The sequence below is a fragment of the Dermacentor albipictus genome, chromosome 1 (genome assembly GCF_038994185.2).
Source record: "Dermacentor albipictus isolate Rhodes 1998 colony chromosome 1, USDA_Dalb.pri_finalv2, whole genome shotgun sequence".
Lineage (NCBI taxonomy): Eukaryota > Metazoa > Arthropoda > Arachnida > Ixodida > Ixodidae > Dermacentor > Dermacentor albipictus.
In genome coordinates, this window is record NC_091821.1 from 488652935 (window position 1) to 488680836 (window position 27902).

The window sequence follows — 27902 nt, forward strand, 5'->3', positions numbered from 1 at the left end:
TTTAACAAAGTGCTAAATAAATAGAATTTTGCCATTTGTGTCTCTCCACTCAAAACAATTGCGATAGCTCCGTTCAATAAAGAAATTGAACTAATAGATAATACATTTCGCCGACCTATTTTGTTTGTCACTGCAACTTAAATACTTTGTACAGCCTTAACAAATCGAGAATTACAAAATATTCAATAACAGATGACCTTTGTTTTCCTGTGCCAGCTGCTTTTATTTCGCGTAACACGACGGTGGACAGCTGTGGTGAAAATGAATGTATTTTGGCTGCGTACTTATCAGGAGCCAGTGATGCAGGCATAAATATGTTCTCCAAGTAGTGGCTGGCTTGAATTCTGTCTTTAGATTCACTTATTACCGTAGCTGGTTTAATTACCGTAATACTTCCATGCTGTAATGTTTTGTTGAGGTATATTCGTTTGAAGTTATTTGTGCTATTGTTCAGTCCGCCATGGGAACAGGAATGCGAGCTTTCAGCACGCCTAAGAACAGGCAATCAACAGTCACTGAAATTTGAATGCTTATTTTGGACAAGAAAGGCAATCCGAACACGTGCCTTGGTGCAGCCTTCCTTGATCGACCCAAGATGGCGGCGTCAGTGGTGGAGTCTCCACCCTGAACGTAGAGACGTGGTATTTAGCCACCCTGTTCAGATTATTGTTTCTTGTTCCTTTTGAAACGCGGTGGCGACAAATAGTCACCTAGTTTGCTCGAGGCGTAAGCTATACATGCTTTTCATTCTAGCATTCTGGTATACATCTCCTTAACCTTTGGCTACCTTCCTCAAATTTTTCCTATATACCTTGCACAGCCACCTTTTTCACTAACAATCCCTTTCGTTACGTTCGCTTGCCCCGTTCTTTTCCACCAATAAACTTGCTTATCTCGACTGCTGACCGGCTGATGCTTCCGTGAACATTCAACCCAAGCGCTTCTGGAAAGTGTCGCGTTGACAACGGGTCTCGCTGGGTGAATACCTTCGCGTTCAATTAAGATGTGCTGAGGGGCCTTTCGATTTTTGCTGCAGTAGGCACATGCCTCATCTTCCGTGGTTTGACAGACGCGCGCGGGAAAATTCAGTAGCGCCACCGGCCAACCATCACGTGCAACAAGTACTGCGATAGCGATAGAAATGCCCACAAAGGTTTAGTTATTTCAATTGTATGCCGTTTTACAATGGCCCTCGCAATCGCGGTTACGCAAAGAAAACTTAAACGGCAGACGAAGCTCAAGAGACATGATGGTTAATCAGTGAGGGCGGGCGCGTGACACAAACTTAGCAGTCAACAAAGATCGACAAACGTTCCCCATTACTAATTCTAAACAATATGACCACTTGCGAACAAGCTATGGCCTAAGCCTATAGCCTATAGCCTATGGCCTATAGCCTAAGTAGCGTAAGTATTTCGATCGTTACAGGAAGCTGAGACTTATGCTTGATTTCTTTGCCATCATAATAATATGCATCCGACCACATGGAAATGGGCAGCCGTCGAACAGAGCCGTGCCCAAAAGTTTCGTTATTTCGAAAAAGGTGCATGTCACTGTTTGGTGCGACTATTTCTTTCTCTCTCTCTCTCTCTCTCTCTCTCTCTCTCTATATATATATATATATATATATATATATATATATATATATATATATATATATATATATGCGTGGTGGTTAATTGGCTGGCCGCACTGCTGAATTTTACCACCCTTGTCTTTACAGCCGGAAAGACAAGGGTGGTAAATTTCAGCAGTGCGGCCAGCCAATTAGCTATCACGTACGTGCAGTCAATCAATCAGTATCAATCGTGATACAGGTGCTTACATCTGTATTACACGTCTCAAGTTCAAGTACAAACCTCCGCGCTTATCCTTTCTTCCCAAGGACAGCGACAAGTTGTTCCATCATCCTTCAAAACCACAATTTCCGCTAATTGTGCAGAGTCCCCCTCCTCTTTATGACGCCCCACGTGACATTCAGAGTATTGAAATAAATAAATAAAAGAAATTCAGTTAATCCATCCTTGCGCAGTTTTTACAATTGCTATCGCGATCGTTACGCAAACAAAACGCCAATGGCACGGCAAGCTTAAGCGACACGGTTAATCACTGCGAGCGCGCGACAGAGTCAACTCTGAAAAACTCTCATAATTAAAAAAAATGCGACCACGTGCGAACGAGCTTTTTAGCGCAGACGTTTCGTCGTTACAGAGCTGAGACGTGAAGTTGACCTTAATACCATACTAGCATGCATCCGTTCACGTGTAAGTAAGCAGAAGTCTAAAAAGTCGCCGAGATGTTTCGTTATCACGACAACGTACACGGCACTGTTAGCTAGAAACAATACAAACCTTAAATACACGCCTGGTTAAATTCAGCAACGAGACTGGCGATCACGGGCAGCAAATTCTCAGATCACGATACTAAAGCCAACAAAAGTTCTCTTATTCCGAACGTGCGCAGTTTTACGATTACTTGGGTAATCGCGGTTGCGCAAACAAAAGGCCAACAGCATACGTACCGAAGTTTAAGCGACACGGTTATCACTACGAGCGCGTGAAAGAAACAGTCAACTGAAAAAAAGGTTTGACTGTGACGTGCTAAAATATACGACCACTTGCGAACCAGCAATTAAGTCGATGCAAACGATTCGTTCGTCACAGAGAGCTGAGGAGTAAACTCCACTTGATGTCACCGCCATACTAGCATCCGACCACGTGTAAGTAAGCAGAAGTCTAACAAGTCGCCCGAAAGCTTTGTTATTCCAAGAACCATGCCTGACACTGTTTGCCAAGAACAATATAGCAGCCCGAAAGGCAGGCGTGTTAAAATTCAGCAGCGCGGCCGAACATAATGTGCATCAAGTGCTCCGACCGCGATAGAAATGCATAAAAAATATCAGCTATTCCAACCTTACTCAGTTGTACGATTGCTCTCAGAACCGCGGTTGCGCAAACAAAAGGCAAACAAAACTCAAGCAACGCTACGCCGGAAAGTGCGTGTCGGGAATAGTTAATGTTATTATTAGTATATTAGTATATTTGTTACTAGTGGCCACTGTTCAGGAAAGATACAACGATAACTCTGGCGGACCCATCCTGTGGGCTACATGGGAGTTGATGGTTCTAAAGTTTCGCATTCAGAAATATCTTTTTGGTGGACCTCAGCGCTGCGCAGAAACAATATAGGACAGGGTAAGCTCCGAAGTTGGCAGAAAAGTAGTACGATGTCACCAGACGCAGCACCATGGAGGGTAAATCACCAATCGATGTTATCGTCGCCGCAAACCATGGGAACGTACAATGCCCGTCATTCGATTACACGCAGACACGACGAAACCCTAATTTAAAAAAAAATTGCAGGGCTGCTAATAAAAAAAACACTGACTTCATGAACTGTCACTTACCTCTTGCAGGCCTAATACGTACAGGCGCCGCGGAGATGGAGTTCCAAAGCGCACGACGAAAACGTTAACCTGGAATTGGCAAACGTTCACGCCGGAACTCATGAGCACATGACATGACTACCACTTTCAGAGAAAAGGCGCAGACTGAGTGCGAGCGCATCAACCTTTAGGCATTCCGAGCCTACAGAGAAGGACGAAGAGATTCAATAAAAGAGCGGCGTTAAGTCATGTGATCGACTACGCGCAAGTCAGCGCAAAGCGTGCATGAAACAGACAGTGGCGATTAGACTGGGTAAAGGCAGTCACTGCTCTGTCCTACAGCAATGACTGCAGCCGTTGCAGAGGTTGCAGCGCACAGAACACCTATGGTTGCAGTACTCGGCTTTCTCGATATGTTCGGAGAGCTTAGGTGCGTAAAACACGATTGATTCGGTTACTCCTTGCGGTAGGTGGTAATGCGTGGTAACGCGCAGCTTTTCCGGCACTCTGCCTACCGCTTTGTGGCGTTTCCTCTCGATATGCTTGTGCAGTTTCGGTCATTCATTGCAGCTTCTTCATTTATCGTCTGCATTGGAAGGTTGATGCTGAGTGCAACAGCCTCATGTTCCTGGATGGCATGTCTTTTCGGAAGAGCGTGCACTGAAGGCAGTCATGGAAGTGACTAACACCCCGCGATATGATCACGTACTACGTGTTCAAGTGCGTGTTGGTCAAACATATGTCTGCTATGGGACATCCAGTTCAAAACATCCTTTGGACATCCATAGAAAAAAAAATGCGTGGATTTGTTTAGATCCCAGTTCAATCGGGTCGATGTCCGAAGAATGTCTTAAATAGGACATTCCAAAATTAATGTGCTCATGTTATCCACTGGATGCCTAACCGGGACTTGGACGTTCGGATCTAATCGGGATGTCCACAGGTTATTCATGGTCCAATGAATTTTCGTCCTTGGGCAACCAGCTCGACCCTCAAATAGCAAGGCACTTCCCGTCATGTTATCCTACGGATTTTGCCTTCTAATTTCTTTTTTCGCATTCTTCTAAATCTGCATGGTGTTCTTTGTTTTCTTTATTTGCATCTAATTGGCTGTCTCTGTTTCTCTGACTTTCTTTCTGATGACTCCTGGTTGCCTATTTACACTTTCAATTACCGCGTACCTGGTTGCCAACATTCTTGACGTCTTCCTTCATTCCGTGAAGCTATGATCTGTCGGAGCTTCTAGATATGTACTGATTGCAGAAGCTTTTCAAGATGAGGCCCCTTGGCCGCCGCTGCAGTAGAAAGCTCCCTGTCCCTCCTCTCCCTCCCCTTCTCCTATTGTTAGGTACGCGACAGAACACGCTGCGCTTCCTCCCCGCTTTCCTCACTTGCGCGCACGATACTGAGTCGCCATCGTCGGCTCACTCTCACAAGCTTTCACTCGCACATACAGCATACGGCGCGCAGCTACGATGTTATCGCCCTTGGGCTTTATGCGACGCATCACGGTGACGGCGACGTGATATACGACGTTGATGGGGACGTGAAATTTTATTTCCGCTTTTGTGGGCCTTTCCATGCACATGGCTATCAACTTCATACACTTCGGACCTTGTAAGCACGTATGTTGGTCTCCGTTCGCGCCAAATCACGGTCGAGAAAGTCCACAATCACAATTTGCCCACGGCTGCAGCAGGAAATGAAGAACAGGGAACAAAAGGTGTGTAAATTGGCAGTCATTTCGCTGTGCGCATTGCAGCAGCAGGTGCTTACCTTGAGTGACTGTTTCACATTGCAACTGACCAGACCGCCACATCCGAGAAACGGCACAGAGACCACTGCTATGTGGGAGAGCAGTGAAACCGAACTTTGCAATCAATCACTACCTCGTGCAAAAGCCAAGGCTATCGAACAGGAAGAGCGACCCTCAACAAGACTAGGACTCAGGAATCAAATATAGGAAAAGAAAACTCGCGTGTAGAAGAAAGAAAAGCCCCTTTGCTCTTCAATCGTTGAAGGCCAGAACCATTGAGAAAAGTCAAACGCTACGTTGCAGACGGTGGAAAGCAGAATGGAAAACACATCCGATGCTGCATCAGCTATTTCAGGAGAAGAATTGCACATGGCCGCGAACACTAGGAAATACTGCTACAGATACGCTACTGAGCTACTAAATAGTGACTCGTAATAAAGATGAGCAAAGAATTGGTTGACCTTATGTTTCGACGAGGAAGAAGGATGACCTTGAACAAAAATGGGGAATGAAAAAGCTTGCTTTCAAATAAAAGAAGTCTTGTCCTTGAATACACCGATGGAATAATTTGACAAAGCTAGGATGTTGATTGAGGAAAGGAAACCCAAAACCACAAGTCGGTGAAGCAGAAAAGACAGAAGTATAACGCTTATTTTGGCGAGAAGCCCTGACAGCTACCTACAGGGCTTTTTCAGTTTTCTCTTGGCAACAGTGAGGCCTTTTCCCAAGCTGAAATCTTGTTTTTTAAACCGCAGGTGCCAAAGAAGCCGAAGATAGGCGTAGAGCTGCAGAAATTTCTGCTTGTAGTATGCACTGCGAAATGGTAGATAGCCGGTCTCCTCTGCCATAATACAGAAGAATTCACTTGGTAACGCCTTAATGGTGTGCAATAAAATATATTGCATGTGTAAATTTGTCCTCCAGCCTCACATCATACTGATACGATGGCTTAATCGACACATTTAAATGGCAGAGGGAATTTGCCTTTATTTCGACTGTTTTAAACATAATAAATAGTTTGCTAGGTCCTTACAGGTTCTGGCTACTTTCCCTAAGGAGGTCGTGGCATGAGCTGCGCTGCCCCTTCTTTAGGAATGTTTGTCAACTACCCATACACTTAGTAAAATATGTTGGGCTCAAGTATACCGCTTGCTTTTTCACTACTTTCAGCCGGCCCTTCTAAAGGCATCACTAGTGCTGCTAGGTGCCCCTACGGTCGCTGTGCTCAGGTTAGGCAATGGAAGTGTCTGAAGTTCCGTTTGAACACACCTTTCCATCTCGCAGTTGTTGTTTCCAGAAAGCTTTCAAAGCTGCGATGCAACAATGCGCCTGAGTGCCACAGAAAAGTGATGATGATTTGGAGCTTGTTTTGCAAACGTGCTGCCGCCGATGAGCCCAAACATATGTCCTCAAGGGGATCCTGATTCAGACCCCGCGTCAACAAGGCTACTGGAGGTCTTGCCGCAGCAACAAGATTCGCTTTCGCGCTGATAGGCCAACTAAATATAGCTGTAGGCTGGAGAGGGCAACTGAACTTCCAGGAATTAATCCAAAGCCGTTCGAAATTGCATGTCTTCTGTGAACACAATGTGTCTCACATGCGTGCCTCATTTGCCGCTTTTTTGTGCGTCTTGTAGTTCAAGGCATTGAGCAGCTTGTATATTCATTCTACAATGCTGCCTGTGTGTGTCGCAGTAGGAGGTAAAACGTTAAAAGCAATGAATTAAGGCCTGAAATGCCAAATACACACTGTTACGTAATACTTGCGAGGCAAATTTCAGCATCACGTTTCCGAAAGGAGTCTTGTACAAATTGCTGTCTGGTTTTGGTAGATATCTATATTTTGGAAGATGGGTAGACTCGTGCACTTCGAGTATGTGTTAAGATGACATAACATGCTCGCCACTGTGGATGTCATATTTCCGCAAGTCCATAGCAGATTGCAACAAGTACAGTGGGTCAAAAATAAAGTATATTTTTGCCCGATGCATGTAAAAAGAAGGATCCTCAGTGCTGTCCCAACTACAGAATTGCTGCTAGTTTGATTGCAAATCAGTGCCTTTCCATAGAGACCATAGTCTTTCCGCTTGCTTACTAGCTCTCTCAGTAAACTCAAAACGGATGTAGAATCAACCATACTTTCACCTGTCATAAAAGCTACAGGCTCGAGTCCCCGCTTCGCTGCTTCTGACACCAGAAAAAAAGAGTGCTGTGTATGCTACTTGACCAGATCTTTTAATGCCGCAGTCGACATGACCAACATCGTGCTTTGAACAGTATTCCAGGTTTCGTTTTAGAGAAATTTGGCCAAAGATGAGGACTCTTGCCGTGTCCATTTGATACCGATTTCTCTGTTGGTTTCATTGACAAAATCCAGGATCTCTAACATCAACCCTGGTTTGAGTGATATTGTCGATACCCAGGTTCTTAACGCTTTTATTATTTGAAGGCTCAGCGTTTTTCCAGGTGTTTGGGCTAGTGAAATAGTGGTTAAGGGTGAACTGACGGAACCCTTTTGGCCAGCGTCGTTCATGCTTTGGTTGCAGGAGCCTGTGAACACGAATAATTTCTAGGAACTCTTTGTTGAGGTACTCGGATGACTCGGCCAGTAATCAGTGTTAGTGGAATGATGACTGATGCTCTTTAGCTCTCTTAAGGTTTAATATCAAACAAATACTTCTGCATCGGCTTCCTTGCTCGTGGTGTAAAAACCACGCGAATTCGGCTCCGGCCCCTTACTGTTGGATTTGATGGGGGCTCCTGAAATGACGACTAAGACGTGCTTGGTGAAAACTCTGCAAGGACAACACAGTAGCCCATGAAACAAGAACGCAGACAATAGGATGTGCAATTGGCCGTACACCAGCTCTGAACTCACCTTGAGGGACAGCTGGCGGAAGAAAAAGCCTGTGAGACGTGCTTGGTGCAGGCTCTGTTCGGACAAAAGAGTAATGAATAAGACCCCAGAAGACATGCGAGAACGTCACCAATTAGTCGCATACCATGCATGGAACTGTCTAATGCAATAAATACGGTACTTTCACTTCAGTTTACCAAAGCGCTATTCGGCTTTGGGGGGAGGAAGAAGCTGCCGTCGGACATGCAAAAACAAACATGAAGCTACTCTGTCGCCCGCGCGCGCGGTTATAAGATAGAATACGGGAGGCGCGTTCCGAGATCACTCTTTTTTTCATGACTGTGTGTGTATAACGACGGTCTGTTGCGAGTGTGCGGCATTTCTCACACCCACTATCGTGCGGAGTGTCCTTAATGTGTACAAACAGCGCGAAGACGGAGCACAAGAATTAGAAGATGAGAAACGCTGGTTCGCAACTAAACATTTATTTCGGAAACAGCAACGGAGGGATCTGGCTGCCGATATGTAATGCAGTATCTAGTTCGTTAGCTTGTCTCCGCCTATAAGTTAACGAAACGAATCTTACATGATGATTCAGCCAGCGACGTTAAGTAACTCACCAGTGTTGCCGCCCTCAGTCGCAGCAGAATCCGACTCCTGTTTCGGCGTGTTCCACATGGCTCACGACCGAAATCTACCTTTCGGGCTTGCATCTCCACTTGCCGACAAGTCACTTCACCCCAGCGAAAATAGCTCGGGGTGAAGAGATATCGAAGCGGAATATGGAAGCGAAATTTCGAAACGATATAAATTAGTTCCAGCACACAATAGGAAACCAGCGTAAGTGCACAAACCAGTGAATCCGTGCCTGCCATGCAGGTGAACACAACGGTAAAGCATTCAAATGAAGTCCTGAGATCACGTGAGAGGTCGATGATGCTGAGCGTTATTTTGCGTTTACAATGGCTAAAAAGAAACAGCTAGTACTCAAGAGCAAAATGTGTTTGCCGGCCAGTCGCGTGTATTCGCGCGCTTCTTTCACACTCGGAAACCCTTTTGTGCAGGACGTATTGAGCAACAGGAAGCTGTATCGGGAATTTTCATGTTGCTCTACAATTTTTGCATTGACGCTTTTCATCTTATAATAATTTAGCAACTGATGAATTAAAACTAATTATGTAATTAGGCGGAATGTAAGAAATAATCTCGGCATCTGTAAGTGACGGCAAACAGGGTTACTTTGGTTCAGTCCAGCTACGTGGCATTTGCACATTTTTAATCATCCCTTGGTGCATGATATTTGGAAAACCCTCTATATATGCAGCACAACTGACGGTGACCTATAGGCGTGTAAATTCGCATAAGAGACGAGAACTAAAGAAAGTACAAGGGACACGTGGCGTATTGTGTTTCCTTTTGTTTGTTGGGCGCAATTACTCGCATGCAATGTTGACCCAACTCGACCAACTAGCTGTGTTTACGGTGCCCTGCTTGCTCTGGACCACCGTCAGTTGCACTTCGCTCCTCGAAAAGGCAGAACGAGTGTACAGTGAGCTCCTGAACCTCAACTTGCAATGTGGTGACGCGCTTTACATTATGCACACGGGACGTCAAAGAGATGCAACGTAATGCTAACGCATCCTCTTGCGTTTACTATGTAATTGCACTGATTAAAAAAAAAACGTTTGTCGGACTCAGTACGGTTCCGTTATATTATGTGTATTATTGGCTGCTTATAGCACCACAGAGCGCTTGTTCAGAGTACTAACTGCATGCTGAATGGAGTTTTTTAGTGAAGCGTAGCTTAGGTTTGCTGTCACGCAGTCCTCAGTACCAGTTTACAGCGCGGGGGAGCCAGACGCAACCTTGCTCGGTGCTCTTAGGCTACTGATAAACGCCGCTCAGGTTACAAACCATGACTTGGCGAGGAAAACATAGAAAAAGAAATACAAGAAAAACAAGAAAAGAGCACTGTGGCTCCGGAACGTCACGTGAGGCTCGTAATGTAGTTGCCACAGAGATGTGGGCATGACGCTGCACCTGTTTACGCCGTACGCGCGCAGCCATCAGAGATTTCTAGGCCTTCGTCATTGCATGCATTAGCAAGATACAGTACAGGCTTGAGCAGCGGAGATGGCTTCTGAACTTCCCTCATTGCTAAATATCTCTCAGGCACGTACAGATGTGGACAGTGAGTTGAACATTGTGGATTTATCAGGTAAGAGAACGATACCATTTTTGATGACACGATAGCCCAGAATATCAATGGCAGATATCGCTGGCTAGAATCAGGCAGCATCTAGTGAATGTGGCTAGTTCCTTGACCAAGCTTCGTAAGGTTTGGTAGGATGGATAGCGAAAATAGCATGCAGAGGAAGGATGTGCTGTGAAAGAATGATGGAGGTGGTGGAAAGATTGCTTGGGCATCTAACAACACACTTTCGGAGCATTTAGTTGCCGCAGCAGTGCTCGAGTCAAATTTGGCATCGAAAGAAGGCATCCGTTAGAGTTCGGTGTGGAATGTCTCCTGGCTAAGCGCTACGAACGTTGGGGCGGGATAGCTCGTGAATTCTATGCCTCGAACATATGAGGCGCAATGTTTCAGGTGAAACTTTCATCTGTGCCACGGTAAGAATGGTGGCCTGGATGTTAATCTCATCATCATCGTCAGCCTGATTACGCCCACTGCAGGGCAAAGACCTCTCCCATACTTCTCCAACTACCTCAGTCATGTACTAATTGTGGCCATATTGTCCCTGCAAACTACTGAATCTCATCCGCCCACACAATTTTCCGCCGCCCCCTGCTACGCTTCCCTTCCCTTGGAATCCGTAACCCTTAGTGACCATCGGTTATCTTCCCTCCTCATTACATGTCCGGCCCATGCCCATTTCTTCTTGATTTCAACTAAGATGTCGTTTACCCACGTTTGTAGCCTCACCCAATCTGCTCTTGTCTTATCCCTTAACATTACACCCATCATTCTTCTTTCCATAGCTCGTTGCGTCGTCCTCAGTTTCACCAGAAGTCTTTTCTTAGGCCTCCAGGTTACTGTCCCGTAGGTGAGCGCTGGTAAGACACCGCTGTTATACAATTTTCTTTTGAGGGATAATGGCAACCTGCTGTTCATGATCTGAGAATGCCTGCCAAACGCACCCCAGCGCATTCTTATGCTTCTGAATATCTGTCTCATAATCCGGATCCGCGGTCACTACCTGCACAACGTAGATGTATTCTCTTACCACTTCCAGTGCCTCGCTACCTATGGTAAACTACTGTTCTCTTCTGAGACTGTTAAACATTACTTTAGTTTTCTGCAGATTAATTTTTAGACCCACCCTTCTGCTTTGCCTCTCCAGGTCAGTGACCATGCATTGCATTTGGTCCCCTGGGTTACTAAGCAAGGCAATATCATCAGCGTTACCAGGCACGTACCCAGGATTCATTTTCGGGGGGGGGGCCCCACCACCTCCATCATCATCATCATCATCATCATCATCATCATGAACAACAACAACAACAACGTCGTCGTCGTCATCATCAGCCTGTTTTATGTCCACTGCAGGACGAAGGCCTCTCCCTGCGATTTCCAATTACCCCTGTTTTGCGCCAACCGATTCCAAGTAGCGCCCGCGAATTTACTGATTTCATCGCTCCACCTAGTGCTTTGTCGTCCTCGATTGCGTTTCCCTTCTCTTGCTACCCATTCTGTAACCCTAATGGTCCAACGGTTATCTAACCGGCCCATTACATGACCTGCCCAGCTACATTTTTTCCTCTTGATGTCAATTAGAATATCATCTATACCCGTTCGCTCTCTGATCCAAACCGCTCTCTTTCTCTCTCTTAACGTTATGCCTAGCAATCTTCGTTCGATCGCTCTTTGAGCGGTCCTTAACTTGCTCTCAAGTCTCTGCCCCATATGCACTGGCAAAATGCACTGGGAAATGCACTGGCAAATGCACTGGCACTGGGCATTTTGCACTGGCAAGGAAGGAAGGAAGGAAGGAAAAAGTGGAGAAGGAAAGGTAGGGAGGTTAACCAGTTTAGCTTAACCGGTTTGCTACCCTACACATGGGAGAGGGATGGGGGAGATTAAAGATGGGGAAGGGGGAGAAGGAGAGAGAGCACATAGCACAGCACACACACATCGTCCGTTGGAGTCCATCAATCTGGCATGGTACGTGACATCACTCTCACAGCCGCTTGTCCAATCCCGTCTCTTTCAAAAACCGAAGTATTCCCTTTGTCGCCTTCACCTGCGATGCCTTCTGTCGGCGGCATGTGAAAATCGTGTCGAGGGACAATGTTCTACTGTCAAGGTTCGCTAGAACCTTGACATAATATATAATGGTGAGCTTCCAGTCAGGAGCTAGCAATGTTTGCCGTATGCGATCCAACCTATTTTTATTATTCTGTGAATTTCCTTCTCATCATCATGGTTCCCTGTGATTAATTGACCTAGGTAAACGTACTCCTTCACAGTCTCTAGTGGCCGACTGGCGATCCTGATCTCTTGTTCCTTTGCCCGGCTATTTATCATTATATTCATCTTCTCAATATTATTATTCAACCCCACTCTCACACTCTCTCTGTTAAGGTCTCCAATCATTTGTTGTAACTCGTCTGCATTGTTGTTGAATAGAACAATGTCATCGACAAACCGAAGGTTGCTGAGATATTTGTCGTCGATCTTTACTCCTAAGCCTTCACAGTTTAATAGCTTGAATTCTTCTAAGCACGCAGTGAATAGCTTTGGAGAAATTGTGTCTCCCGGTCTGACCCCTTTCTCTATAGGTATCTCCCTGCTTTTCTTTTGTAGAATTAAGGTAGCTGTAGAACCTCTGTAGATAATCTTACGCGAAGGACGAGTCAGTATGCGAGAAACTATTTACAGATTATATTTACAACAACGGTTGCAGCGCTGACCGGTTAGATTCACAGCGCGAGCCCAGTTCGTTCTTCCTCCTCTTTTCTGGAGTGATGGCGCCTACGCGCCTCGTTCAAACAAACAAATAACACACGCATGTAGCAATATTTTCCAAGCTTTTTACGTAAGCGTTCTGTACTCCTTGATTACGTAGTGCCTCTACGATTGCTGGTATCTCTACTGAATCAAATGCATTTTCGTAATCTATATAAGCCACATAGAGAGGCTTATTGTACTCTGCAGATTTCGCGATAACCTGATTGATGACATGGATGTGATCCATTGTAAGGTATCTCTTCCTGAAGCCAGCCTGTTCCCTTGGTTGACAAAATCCAGTGTTAAGGTCTCCTTTTTTGTGGATTAGTATAATGTCTTCATTCTTCCAGTTTTCTGGGACCCTTGCAGTCGATAGAAACTTCGTATAAAAAGCCGCCAGTTTTCCAAGCATTATGTCTCCTCCATCTTTGATTAAATCGACTGTTATTCCACCTTATCCTCCCGCTCTTCATCGTTTCATGTCTTGCAGGGCCCTTCTGACCTCATCCCTAGTTATAGGAGAGTTTCTGTACCCTGTTAATTACTGTTTCTAAGTGAGGTATCGTGACTCCTCTGGGTACTGTATACAGGTCAGCTTAGAATTTTTCCGCTGCTTTTATCATATCTTCGAGATTGCTGATGATATTATTCTTCTTATCTTTTAGTGCATACATCATGGTTTGTCCTATGCCAGGTTTCTTTTTTACTGATTTCAGGCTGCGTTTATTTTTTACGGCTTCTTCAGTCTTTCTCATGGTATAGTTTCGAATATCAGTATTTTTCTCCTTGTTGATCAGTTTTGACAGTTCCGCGAATTCCGTAACGCTGTGCGGCCGCCACTCACATACAACCGCGTAGAGCGCAGGACTCTGCGATTCTAGACGTACTGCGCTCACCGCGAAAGGAAAAACACCCACATAAGCACAGCAGAGAAGTGGCTACGTGAGGCGGTTCGACCGATAACTGTAGAAGCGTCATTCAAAACAAGTAATTGTTCTCCACTTCCGGCGGCGTTTTCTCTACTTCTTTTTTAAATAAAAAGATGTTGATCCATTATTATTCTCATAAACAATGGTTAACTTTTTTATTATTCGCTTTTGCTAGTAGTTTGCTCGTTGCCTTGGCTCTCTCCCTTAGTAGATCGCTTAATTTCTCAACTCCTTGGGATTTTTGTTTCCAATTGCCAATTTTGCACGAAAAGTGCTATACAGTTAGGGAAAAATAGACGAGCTAACGGGCGACAGTCCTCATGCTTATGGGTTTAAGGGTTATTGCAGGGTTTCATGATGGACGCTCTTTCACATTATTTTATTTCCCACCTTATCTAACCTATATCACGTGTATATGGTTCCGGGCATCTGCCAGCCTCGCGGCGAGCCGTAACTCAAGGAAATAATGAAGCAAAGGGATAAGTTAAACGCAACTGGCGTTTTCTCCGGCCGCAACTCGTTCCATGAGAGTACAGACCAGCTGAGTAACAGCCGCATCCCTCTACTGGTCCCAGGATCAGCCTAAACAAAGAAGGTTGAACTAACAAAAGCAACATCTATGCGCGTGACGGTTGGATAGATGGTGACAACTGAACGCATCTCGAGTTAATTGCGCGGGTGCGGAATCTATGAGAAAATTGTCCTTCACATTACAAGAGATGCCAATAACTACCGCCATCGGAAAGGAGTGAAAAAGGCAGCATAATGCTGACCGATTAACAGCTGTCAAGTCTTAACATTGACTTGCGGCGCTTTAGGAATGTGTGAGGAGTGGTGGCGTGGGTGGGGATTGGGGGGGGGGGGGTATGCCACTTGATTTTTTTGGGGGGGGGCCCAGCCCCCCCGGGCCCCCCCTGGGTACGTGCCTGAGCGTTACTAAGGTATTCTCCATTAACTTTTATCCCCAATTCTTCCCTATCCAGGTCTCTGAATACCTCCTGTAAACACGCTGTGAACAGCATTGGAGAAATCGTTCTCCCTGCCTGACACCTTTCTTTACTGGTATTTTGTGGCTTTATTTGTGGAGGACTGCGGTGGCTGTGGAGCCGTTATAGATATCGTTCAGTATTTTTACGTACGGCTCGTCTACACCCCGATTCCGTAATGCCTGCATGACTGCTGAGGTTTCGACTGAATCAAACGCTTTCTCGTAATCAATGAAGGCTATATACAAGGATTGGTTATATTTCGCACATTTCTTTATCACCTGATTGATAGTGTGAATATTGTCTATTGTTGAGCAGCCTTTACAAAATCCTGCCTGGTCCTTTGGTTGACAGAAGTCTAAGGTGTTCCTGATTCTATTTGCAATTACCTTAGTGAATACTTTGTAGGCAAGGGACAGTAAGCTTATCGGTCTGTAATTTTTGAAGTCTTTGGCGTCCCTTTTCTTATTGATTGGGATTATGTGAGCGCTTGAGGTCATGAGGCACTGCGTATACAGGTTGGCCAGTTTTTCTAGAACAATGTGCCCACCATCCTTCAACAAATCTGCTGTTGCCTGATCCTCCCCAGCTGCCTTCCTCCTTTGCATAGCTCCCAAGGCTTTCTTTACTTCTTCCGGCGTTACTTGTGGGACTTAAAATTTTTCTAGACTATTCTCTCTCCCATTATCGTCATGGGTGCCATTGGTACTGTATAAATCTCTATAGAACTCCTCTACCACTTGAACTATCTCATCCATATTAGTAATGATATTGCCGGCTTTGTCTCTTAACGCATACATCTGATTCTTACCTAGTCCTAGTTTCTTTTTCACTGCTTGTTCACGGTAATCTCAATGATAGCCAATTCCGCCATTGGCTATCCACAATTGTCTTTGACTCACTGGTGGGTATGACAACTGGATATTTATATTGCTTCGCGGTTACAGCGAATTTCGTTTTCAGGTCGCTAGTTTAAATGAAGGGTAGATAGGAGAGTTTTGCGTAGATTTCGTTTTCACTGGTCATGAGTGATTCGAAGGCGAAATGAGCAAGGAAGGCTGCGTCTCAACCAGTCAGCCTCTCAGTGTCTTAAGCGCGCGTGACTTAGAGAAAGACAAAGGGAGCGCCACATTTCCGATGGTCCTATCGACACTGTTTGGGTGGCAACGTATAAAGTTCCACGACTCACCTTGGCCGTAGCGAGTGTACTATGATGAGGTTGCCGCTCAGCGAAGCAGCCACGCCGTCCCTGTCTTTGAGTGTATGGTCCGGTACTGTAGACGAACCTGTGCGCGTGACTGTGTGCTATTGCTCGGCTGGTCTTCTGAACTTTGGCGGTACCGGAGTGACGCCATCTTCGTGTGGGTAGGCTTCAGGAGCCTCACCACCACGTGGAGATCTTCGCAGTAGATGTGTCAAAGCTTCTCTAATACCGTATGGATCCCTGTTTCATCTGGCGCATCACTCCATGCAGTTTCCGCATGGACAAGCGCGGGTACTACACCAATATTGCCACACAGGCCACAGGCACCCAGAGGTGGCATGCAGAGGCGCGCGGTGGTAGCCCTCTGCCCTTTTACACTGTGTCCAGCCTAGGGCGAGTGATTTCGGTACCCTCCTTTTGTAATTACGCCACTGTACACCTGTGAACAATACTAGCAGCCGTATCACTGACGTGGTAGCTAAAAAAAGAAGACAAAAAATATTAAACGTGGTGGGTGGTGGTGTCTCACAGGGGCCATTCGGCTCGGCTGGATTTCACAGCAATAATTGCGGTGCTATGCTGGGCTATGCTGGGCTAATTGCTGGACTGCTGGGCTATGGATTGCACTGGCGACGCTCGGCGCGGTTTCATGCGGTGTTGTTACTAGGTTCCCGAAGTGGTAGTTTTGTAACACGAGTGTGTTCCTTCGAGACAGAGGGAGCAAATAAATTAAAGCCCATAGACTACGTACAGCCACATGGGCATCGCGTCTGATAGGTCACTTTGCTGATAAATTGTTCATTTTTTATACGCGATTGTGAAGATATTCCTACATTTCGAAGCCTATTTTCTCACGATGCTAAAACCATATGTTCAGTGCTCCATAGCGTAAAGTATTCTCTTACAACTAACACCGCTGCACGCACAATCCGGGACTTTGCTAGCGAAGTTTATTTCCGCGCCTAAATTCTGGGCCATTGCCTGTAGAATATAGGCGCAAGAGATTTCATCTTGTGGGCACAAGGGACTGCGGTTATGCATAGCCGCAATTTCTGTGCATGTTACCCCCCTCCCTCCCTGTATTTATTGTTGCATTCTTCTCAGGAGCTTTAGATGTGTAGCTGCTAGGTTCAGTCTCATATCTGAAACGTGCTCTGTTTGCATAAAATAAAGGCTCCCTGCTTGGCTAGAATTTATGGAGCTGCCTTTTAACATTTCTGCAGGACGACAACTTCAAGAAGATTACAGACGAGCGGAACACGTTCCCGGCGCCGCTGAGGCGGGCCATCACGCAGTTTCAGGAAGACCTGCGCGGGGCGATTCGGCGAAGCGAGAACGCAACGCTGCCGGATGCCGAACTCGACAGCGCGACCACTGAGGCCATAGCCCTCCTGCTCGCGTACACGGCATCCAAGCAGCCGCTAAGGAATCGCACCTACAGCAACCCAGATGGCGAGCGCAACAGGTTCGTGATAAGCTTCGGAGACATACCTGGAAAACTGGGTGATGTTTGCTATAAATTAGACGTCGGTGCTACAGTGGGCGCTGCCACTGTCACCTAAAGGAGCGTAAACTACAATTTAGTGCGGAAGGCACTGAACTCCACGTTTTCTAACCTAGTTCTTCAGGCTGGACATCTCGAATCTAGACGGCGGTGTTTCTCAGCTAGGGCAAACTGTGCGCATTTGTTAGGATCCTCGGCAACTGCTTACATACCAAATTTTAATGTGTTCACATTCTGAGAGTACTCAATGCAGGGAGAAGTTTGTATGCTTGTATCTATGCCTGGTAGTATCTAACGTTTTCCCACCTACCTGGACCACTGGGTAGTGCGTAGTCGCATAGTAGAGCATCGGGCTGCTGTGTTGACGGAACAGAGTTACAAACCAACCGTCGAACCAACTTGGGGACATGTGGAAATGTTTACATACTTCCGCTCTTCAACGAACCTCTTTCATGCCTGCATGGCCCGCAGTACATCCGGGACTGGGTAGGTGCCGTTGTTGGAAGGAACTCTCTGACGTCGAGTTGGAGCACTGGGTATGTGCCAGTCGGTCTAGGCGAACCTTGAATGAACCTCTACGATACCTATTTTAGCCATTGGCTGAGTGCCAGTATGTGTGTGCCACTCTTCAAGGAAGCCTTTGATACCAACTTCGTGAACGAGGTATGTGCCACTGACATTTGGAGTTTGCCGTTCTACAATGACGAAAAGGATCCACTAATTTTTTTTACAACGAAGGCACCAAATAAATTGACGGACGAAGGAAGACGACGCGGTACAACCACGTAGGCGCACTGACAACTGAGCGTTTCGTTACTTGACGCAGGAGAAAATAGCTACTGCCAAGAGTCAAGAGTCAAGGAAAAACGCTGCCTTCATCTGAATTAAGCAACGAAAACACGATGCATAACAGCTTCTGTCACGATCCGCCCGCGTTCGTGAACGAGGGAGCGCTCGAGGCACCTTCCGTTAGACAGAGCTCCGCAGCATGGTGTTGGTGAAGCCTCGTAAGATGATTGATGACTGACCGATGACTGATCGATGAACGATGACTGACCGTCGAGCAGCTGTGTTTGGCGGTGTTTGTTGGTGTGGTGACCAATGTTGCCTACCGAGCCTGGGAGGCCACCGAGCCTGGCAGGCCAACGAAGAATATGCCCAAGGGGGCGTCAGATTCTTGTTACACATCCTTACCCCCCCTTCCGTTTGTTTGTCGACAACAAACGTTGAAGTTCATAGTACGAGGCTCTGCCTCCGTCCTAGCCGGGTCGACGGTGCCTGCTACCAAGACGAGTAATGGTCTGGTGGCCTCCGCCATCGACTACTCCGACAGAGCACCGGTGTTGACGGGCCGGGCGTGGCAACGTCGGGTGCGGCCTGAGCCAGCTTCGCTCCGTCCGGAGGGTTCGCAGTGGTCGGCCTTGTGAGTGGTGCCGGACTTGACACCGGCACAGCGGGCGCCGCACCACTGGCAACGCTTGCCGCTTCCGAGATGGGTGGTGCTCAGCCGGAAGCGACTTGTGTTGCCACTAGTCCTCCTGTGGGCTGGAACTCTGTGTGAAAGTTGAGAATGCTGGCCAGGTTCCGAGGCGAGGCCTAACATGGTCGGCATGTCTGTGCCACATGGCCACGTCTAGCATGCGGACGAGCAGCGATGAGGCACTGGCAGGAGACACCACCTGTCCGGCGGACCAGGGTGGGCTAGGGCGGAGGTTCCTGGCGAAGACTGGAGCTCTCGACACCGGCAATGGCCCGGGATGGCACCCTCGGTCAGCAGCCAGCTTCTGCTTCAGCTGCTTCAGGAGCCGTCCAAGGGTGTCAGAAGACGTCCAAGGGTGTCTTGACCATCTAACCCAGCAGGATCTCACAGAAGGCACGGCCAGTGACATAGTCTGGCGTGGTCAGGAACTGAAAGAGTATCTGGGCAATCTGCGTCTGGAAATCCCCAGTTGGGCTGTTCTTGAGCTTGTCCTTGATGGTTTGCACCACCCGCTCGGCTGCACCGTTTGAAGCTGGGCGGTAGGGCAGAACCATCATCCGGCGGATTTCATTCTTGGTCAGCCAGACCAGGTACTCTGTGCTGGCGAAAGCAGGACCATTGTCGGACGCGATGACGTTCGGCAACCCCTGGGCGGCGAAGAACTGTCGCAGCGTTGCAATGGTCGCGCCTGCTGATGGAGCGGTGGCAGGGAGAACATCCACTCACTTCGAAGAGGCATTCACCACCATCAGGAAGTAATGGCCCTTGAAGGGCCCCTCAAGATCCACATGTAGGTGGTCTGTGGGAACGGCCAAGGGGTGATTTCCACATGACATGAGGCCCGCTGATGCTCCTGGCAGATTTGGCAGCTCTGCACCATGTGAGCGAGGTCCTCGTCCAGGCCAGGTGACCAAACATGGAACCGGGCCACCATCTTGGTCTTTTCCATGCCAGGATGACCCACGTGGAGCAACTGCAGGACTCTGGACCGGAGAAGTCGTAGGATCACCACCCTAGAACCCCACAGTAGGGAGCTCTGCTGCAAGCTTAGCTCGGCGGCCTTGTAGCTATAGGCCTGCTGAACCAATTCCTCCCCACGGGACACCGCCTTGACCACCTGAGACAGGACTGGGTCCCAATTGGTCGCTTGCGATACCGCAGATCTGGAGAGCACCTCCGGGTACGCGTGTTCTAGCATGGACACTTCAGCAGGTTCTAGAACGGCATCAGGCACCTCAGGCAGGGGCAGGTGGCTCAGGGCATCAGTAGGTCCCAGGTCCTTTCCCGGACGGTAAACCAGCTGGTAACTGTAAGCTGCTTGCCTCAAGGCCCAGAGAACCACTCGAGAGGATGCGTGCAATGGAACTGCTTTGTCAGGCCCCAGCAGCCCCTACAGCAGCTTGTGGTCCGTGACCGCCCCGAACTTCCGGCCCCACAGATACTGGTGGAAGTGTTCGACACCGAACATGAGCGCCAGGCGTTCCTTGTCCAGCCGGCTGCAGCATGAAGCCGATGAGAAGCAAACGACACAGGGCGTTCCTGGCCATCTTTGTCCCTGTGTGCCAGAACGGCTCCCACGTTCTACGGCGACGCATCTACGGTCAGGACGATGGGCTTGGCAGGATCGAAGTGTACCAGCACTGGAGCCTCGGTGATTAGCTCCTTGCTTCGCTGGAAGGCCTGGTCCTGCTCCTTCTTCCAGACCCACTGCTGACCATCTTGAAGCAGAAAATGGAGCGGCTGTAGATGCTGCGACAGGTTTGGCAGGAGACTCCTGTAGAAGTTAATGAGGCTGAGGTAGCTCTGAAGTTCCTTCTTGTTCTGGGCTGAGGCCCCTTGAGCACATCATCAAATTTGCGGGGAGCCAGGGCTATGCCAGCTTTGGAAATGACATGTCCCAAGTACTCAACACGGGGGCCAGGAAAATGCACTTTTCGAGCTTGAGCTTAAGGCCGGCGTCCTGCAGCCTTGCCAGGACGTTGTGCAGGTTCTGCAGGTGGTCCCCGTCGTCGCTGCCAGTAACCAGGATGTCATCTAAGTACAACGCCATGTGCCACATGACCCTGAAGAGGTTCTCCATCTCCCTCTGAAATATGGCTGGGGCTGTGGCCACACCATATGGTAGGTGGGTGTACTGAAAGAGCCCAAAAGTTGTCGATATTGTGACATACTTGCGGGAGGCATCCTGGAGCACCAGCTGCTGGTAAGCATCTCTAAGGTGGAGCTTGGTAAACTTCTGTCCACCGGACAATGCTCACCAGAGATCCTAAATCCGGGGCAGCGGGTACTTCTCGACGGTAGCGACGGGGTTGATGGTAACCTTGAAATCCCCGCAGATCCTGACACTGCCGTGTCGCTTAAGAACTGGGACGATGGAAGCGGCCACTTCACACGTCTTTACTGGCCCAAGGATGTCCTCACGCCATAACCGTTGCAACTCCTAGGTGACTCCGTCCTTCAAGGCGAACGGCAGTGGGCGAGGCTTGAAATAACGAGGCCGGGCTGCCTCAGGTACATAGATGCCAGCCGTCGTGGCGGCGAATGTGCCCACCCGTGGCTGGAACAGGGACTTGAACTAGGTTAGGAGGCTGTTGACGTCTTTCACCGCATGCAGGCTGGCTTCCTGGTATTCTGGCAGGCGAACGTTCAGTGCATGAATCCATTTTCGGCCCAGCAGCGTCGGCGACACTCCCTTGGGTAAGTAAAGGGGAATACCTGCGAGAGCTGCCCGTAGTAGCTGCGCAGCATCACGCCCGAAGTTTCGACGGACATGCTGGGGAAAGTACGCTTGAAGAGTTTCCCGGCCATTACTGACACACTGTCCCCTGTGTCCAGCTCCATGGAAATGGGGTGCCCGCAGATTTCGACGGTCAGCATGTACGGTGGCACAGACGACGGTACAAGGCCTGTGTGCCACATGGCGAAAATCGGTGGGTCCTCGGCCACGACATGCAGCCTGGCCGTGGTAGAACTTCAGCCTGCTGCCGCACGCCCCCGCCGCATACCCTTGCGACGGCTACCCTGGTCGCGGGCTTGTGTGGTACGTTAGCATGAACCAGGCTTCTGCTGCTGTTTGCTGTTCGTCCTCCCCCTTCTCCATACCCGCGATAGGCGCCCAGTTGTCCCACACGTGAAGCACTGTGCTTGAGAGAACTGGCACTGTGAGGGCGAGTGGGCACCACCACAGCAGGTACTGGCCTTTGTCGCCAACTTGTTGACTGCCGCTTCCGCCGGTGAGCCAATCGCACGGTCAATCTCGCCGGCGTCCTTGGCGGCTGTTTCCATTGCCAGCGCTGCCTTCATGGCGTCGTCCAGCGAGGGGTCGGTAAGCTCTAGGAGTCGCATCTGCATGGCGGGGTTGTTGATTCCGCAGACTAAATGGTGCAAGAGCAGCGAGTCCAGCTGGTCTTCCAAAACGCAGGCACTCGCTAACCCTCGTAGCGTAGCAACGAACTGCCCTAGAGTCTCCCCTTCCTGGCGGCTCCGGTTGTTGAAGCAGAAGCGCTCCATTAGTGTGGATGGTCCTGGGTTAAAATGTGAGCGCATTACGGCGAGCAGCTCACCCAGCGTCCTAACGCGCGGCTCGGCTGGCTTGAGATGGTTGAGCAGAAGACTGAAGACGCGGGTCACCCAGCTGGCCAGGAAAATGTCCCGTTGTTTGACCTCGGGTGCGTCGTTTGCCCGGCAGAACACGTGGACTTGCTCCTCGTGAACTGTCCAGGCAGATCCATCTCCCTCGAACGGCTCGAGCCTTCCGTAGAGCGCATGGCAGCAGCAACGGTGGGTGGTGTTTCGCCACTCGCGGCGGCGTGGGACGATCCGTCGGTACTCGTCGCCAGTGGCACGATCAACCCGGGTTCGTGAACGAGGGAGGGCTCGCGGCACCCTCCATTATACAGACGCTCCGCAGCATCATGGTGATGAACGATGACTGACCGCCGAGCAGCTGTGTTCGCCGGTGTTTATTATTGCGGTGACGAATGTTGCCTACCGAGCCTGGAAGGCCACCGAACCTGGCAGGCGAACGAAGATTATGCCCGAGGTGGCGTCACATGCTTATTATAGCTTCTAATCGCCGCTCCCAAGATATGCCAGTTCCTTTGCCGAAAGAGAAAAGGAGGGTTCATTGATACAAGCATCACCACGCTTCTTGATCTCAAGTGCTTCCAATTTGTCCCTTGTAGGGGAGATAAACGAATCTCTCGCCGACTGTGGTTGCTGAATATGTGCCACTGAGTGTGTGGCAAGCGAGCAAACTATTCTCAGTGCTCTCGGGTATCGTCCCGCCATGCTCCTTGTCTCAGAGGCCACCCATGGACTTCTCGGCAGCACCACTATATGGCGAAAGGTGTCCAGAAAAAAGTGCGAGAGAGGAGTCCGGTTGCCGTATGACGCGTTTCTCAGCGCTCACACACATCGGTGCCCCATGCATCTCGGAAGCCAAGTGCTGGCTTCGCAATGGCAGCGCTAGATGGCACCGAGTGTTTTTAGGGAAGCGTGGAGGAGGAATCTCGTCGACAGTTATTGTGAGATGGGTTCTGCCGGAATTTTTGTATTGCTCGCTGTTCTCGATTTCTTCTTAAAAGTGCAACAATGGTGATCACGTTGACAAGCAAACGCGCATTTCAGCAATAAGTCCAACGTTATCGAAGTGCATTGAGTCCCTTGGTCGAGGAGAACCACTGTCGTTCATATGCGAATAATAAAGGGCGCACCTTGGGAGCATACAGAATGTGAAGAGCACTATACCGGGCACGCGTTGTACTTGAGAACACAATGCTGCCTTCAGGTACAGGAACCACTCCTCTGGCCATAAAAATAGATACAATTTAACAAAGCCTTGAAAACTTAAGGTTTTAAGTGATCCAGCCTCCGCAACAATCTCCGATTCACTTCGGCGTTCGGCTGTATGCTTGAACCAGGTGGCTTTTTAAAATGTTGGCGATTGATTCCGCAGCGGTGGTCATGGGTAAGCTTTTCGTGTTACATGGCATTTTGGCAGGCTTGATTTCAATGACATTCAAAACAGTATTCCAAGAGATTTAAATGTCGAGAGTTAGGAGGCCACAAATTGGGAGAGACATGGTAGTTAAAGTTCTAGGCTAGTCATTCCTCCCACTGTAAAGACAATAAAATTCTATGGATACTGCAAGTTTCCCAACAATTTCTTTCGCTAGCGTTCTCGCAGGGATATCGCTACTACGACTGTGCAGCAAATCGTCATAGTGGTGCATTTGATTATTTTTATGAGCTGTACACGTCGCCATGATTTGAGGCGGCCATGCATTATCTCCGATTCGCACAACGACACGACCACGCGTTTTCATTCTATACCAGTTACAAAAAATATCGATATATTTATTCAGACAGCACATGTTCACTGTCATGCCTACTACTGTCATGGCTACATGTGCTACTGTCATGTCTCTGACAGTAGCCATGACAGTAGGCATGACAGCAGCCATGACAGTAGCCACGACAGTAGCCTTTTTGTCACGCACAAAAACTGAAGGCTGCTTCCTTGTTGTAAAAAAAAAATCTGAGCAAGCGGATTGTTTCTATTTTGCATGAAACAGTCTTTGATTACTTTTTGCTGCTCGCATTCAGCAGTTTTTGGCTTCAAAGATGCGTACTTGATATATTCACTCAATAGCATGGACAATGCTGCCTGGATCAGCTGTTATTTTGCAGATGTCGTTTATTTTGCAGGCACCGCTACGGCCATTGGCTTACAGCTACTGAGCTAGCTTTTTTTATTGTTTATGTATGTGAAGAATGTTGAACCATATTGTGCAACTACGACTGCAAACAGATGTCGCAAGGCGATTGCAAATCGAACTCTGTACATTCCGTTTCTTTCCCCCACCGAGGCGTATCCTTTGCCCACTAGTACCATGATAGCCATTTGGGCGAAAGGGCGTTCCATGCAGATACATTTTCAACGTGTTTTCAGGCGAAGGTTTCTTAGCCTACCGAGGTTACCCGCGCAGAATTAAACACGGTCACCGTATATGCGAAGTACGTGTTAATTCTATGATTTTTCTTTTCGTTGCTGAATCACATCGTCATACTGTTCTTTCTAATTGTGTGGCGGTTTAGCGTTGCAAGACTTCTTAACATTTCTAGAACTTATTTTTTCACAACCAGAAGCAAATTTACAGAAGAATAAAAATAGGGTCGTGTGCCCATACGGCAGGCATCGCCATTACCTGACTGGGAGCTTACCACTATGGTTGAAAACAAAAGTGTACAATTATTGCATTCTATCGGAGCTAACATATGGGGCAGAAACTGAGAGGTTAACAAAGAAGCTCGAAAACGAATTAAGAGCCGCGCAAGGAGCGATGGAACGAAAAATGTTAGGCGTAAGTTTAAAAGACAAAAATACAGCAGTGTGGATCTGAGAGCAAACGGTGTTATGGTTGGCGTGTAACACCCCGGGCAAAAAAGGATGCTCCACCACCATGCCTTATCGAAACGAAGGATGGATTGCTGATCTGCCATGGTTGTCTGGAGTGGATGCCGGTCTGGCGGACGCCCCGCAGTGTTCACAGGTGCCTTTGTGTGTGTGTGTGTGAAAACCCTTTCCGCAAACAAGACAGGAGCTCCGGGCTGCCACCAGCAGAGGCACGCTCGTGAAAACGTCAACTGGGATAATTGATCAGACGCCTATCTACAACCAGACGCCCTTTCCACGAACTGTCAAGCTCTATGGGAGAACCACCGCGAACCAACGTCGCCCAGAAGAAAAGATAAGCGCCTACGATCCCGGGCCTGCTGCATGCCACCTCTAGTGGCGGGCTCGTGAGAAATCGCCGAGTGAGTGGGTGCCGCTGCCAAGCACCGTGGAACTCAGTGCATATCACGTGATATTTACTTGAGCAAGATCCCGCCTACTACCCTAGTGGACCTATTTAAAGGGCCCCGCAATGTACTTTTTTACTTCATTCTCTTCTCATCTTTCACTGAGCATTGAATAAACCGTGCGCGTTTCGCGCTAGAAATCGTCTCATGCTTGCCCGGTCGCGTATTTCCATCTGCTCGTAGGTACAGCGGGGCGTGGAACTTGCGGAGGCGACGGATGTTCGTGCGCATGCGCGAGTGAGAGCGGGTGCGAGAGAGGAAATGTGGGGAGTTTTGCTCCTTGAAAGTACGACTCTACCTAGGTACTACGGAGAAGTTTCTTGGCGCGCGCTGTATGCGCTTGTCCCTAGGCACGCCGGCAGAAGTCGCGGGGCGTGGTTGTACTGAACTTAGCATCGCAAGTTGGCGGCTCGACGCAATCATATTTAATCGATCATGTTTTTACTAATGAAAACAACGTGTCATTATTTCGCATTATTGGCGGCGCCTCCAGGACACCAAAGCGGCAACGGGGATATCAAAGCTTGTGGGGGTTCCACTCTGCGTGCGGCTAGGGCTGAAGGCGAGCTCCGGATCTAGCCCCACGCAGTCGCTCCGTGGTACTCCCAACCCGTAGCGCGGGAATCGCGGCTACGCCGGGTTCGGACGAATAAGGCAAACAGCGGTGTCAACGGTAACAACGTTTATTGCTCATAGCAATATCAAACACTCGCAGAGGGACGTCCTCTCAGTAAAAGTAGGAAAAGGCTTGCCTCGTTGTCTGGGTGGGTCAGACAAACGAGGTCACTCGCGGGATCCGGCAGGTGCAGTCCAGGCGGTCCAAGGCGTCGGCGTCCCAAGATAGCGGGTCTCCCCCGGTAGCGCGCTTTTATACCCTTTTACCTTTTTGCGAGAGGAAGTCCTCCTCGCCCGCCGGATACGTTTCCCTTTTCCGTGAGCCGCGTAGGAGAAGGGGAGTACGCGCGTCCTCAGGGCGACGAAGAGAGAGAGGGCGCGTAGTGCCTCTCTCCCCTTGTCAACTGCGGCGCGACCCGTCGCCGCGTGCGAACGGGTTGTCCGCGACAGCGCCTCTCGTCGCCGCGTGCGAACGGGTTGTCCGCGACAGCGCCTCTCGTCGCCACGTGCGAACGGGTTGTCCGCGACGGCGCCTCGTCGCCTCGTGCGAACGGGTTGCCCGCGACGGCGCCTCTCGTCGCCACGTGCGAACGGGTTGTCCGCGACGGCGCCTCGTCGCCTCGTGCGAACGGGTTGCCCGCGACAGCGCCTCTCGTCGCCACGTGCGAACGGGTTGTCCGCGACGGCGCCTCGTCGCCTCGTGCGAACGGGTTGCCCGCGACAGCGCCTCTCGTCGCCACGTGCGAACGGGTTGTCCGCGACGGCGCCTCGTCGCCTCGTGCGAACGGGTTGCCCGCGACAGCGCCTCTCGTCGCCACGTGCGAACGGGTTGTCCGCGACGGCGCCTCGTCGCCTCGTGCGAACGGGTTGCCCGCGACAGCGCCTCTCGTCGCCACGTGCGAACGGGTTGTCCGCGACGGCGCCTCGTCGCCTCGTGCGAACGGGTTGCCCGCGACAGCGCCTCTCGTCGCCACGTGCGAACGGGTTGTCCGCGACGGCGCCTCGTCGCCTCGTGCGAACGGGTTGCCCGCGACAGCGCCTCTCGTCGCCACGTGCGAACGGGTTGTCCGCGACGGCGCCTCGTCGCCTCGTGCGAACGGGTTGCCCGCGACAGCGCCTCTCGTCGCCACGTGCGAACGGGTTGTCCGCGACGGCGCCTCGTCGCCTCGTGCGAACGGGTTGCCCGCGACAGCGCCTCTCGTCGCCACGTGCGAACGGGTTGTCCGCGACGGCGCCTCGTCGCCTCGTGCGAACGGGTTGCCCGCGACAGCGCCTCTCGTCGCCACGTGCGAACGGGTTGTCCGCGACGGCGCCTCGTCGCCTCGTGCGAACGGGTTGCCCGCGACGGCGCCTCTC

At 49.4% G+C, this 27902-nt stretch overlaps 1 protein-coding gene across 2 annotated transcripts in view; it reads left to right on the forward strand.

Moving 5' to 3' along the window:
• LOC135912810 (uncharacterized) overlaps window positions 1-27902 on the forward strand; it is a 72376-nt gene that overhangs the window by 19046 nt on the left and 25428 nt on the right. For both annotated transcript variants that reach the window (XM_065445354.1, XM_065445361.1), the window contains exon 6: window positions 17307-17548. In XM_065445354.1, the coding sequence (XP_065301426.1) occupies window positions 17307-17548 (242 nt within the window). The remainder of the gene's footprint in view (window positions 1-17306; window positions 17549-27902) is intronic.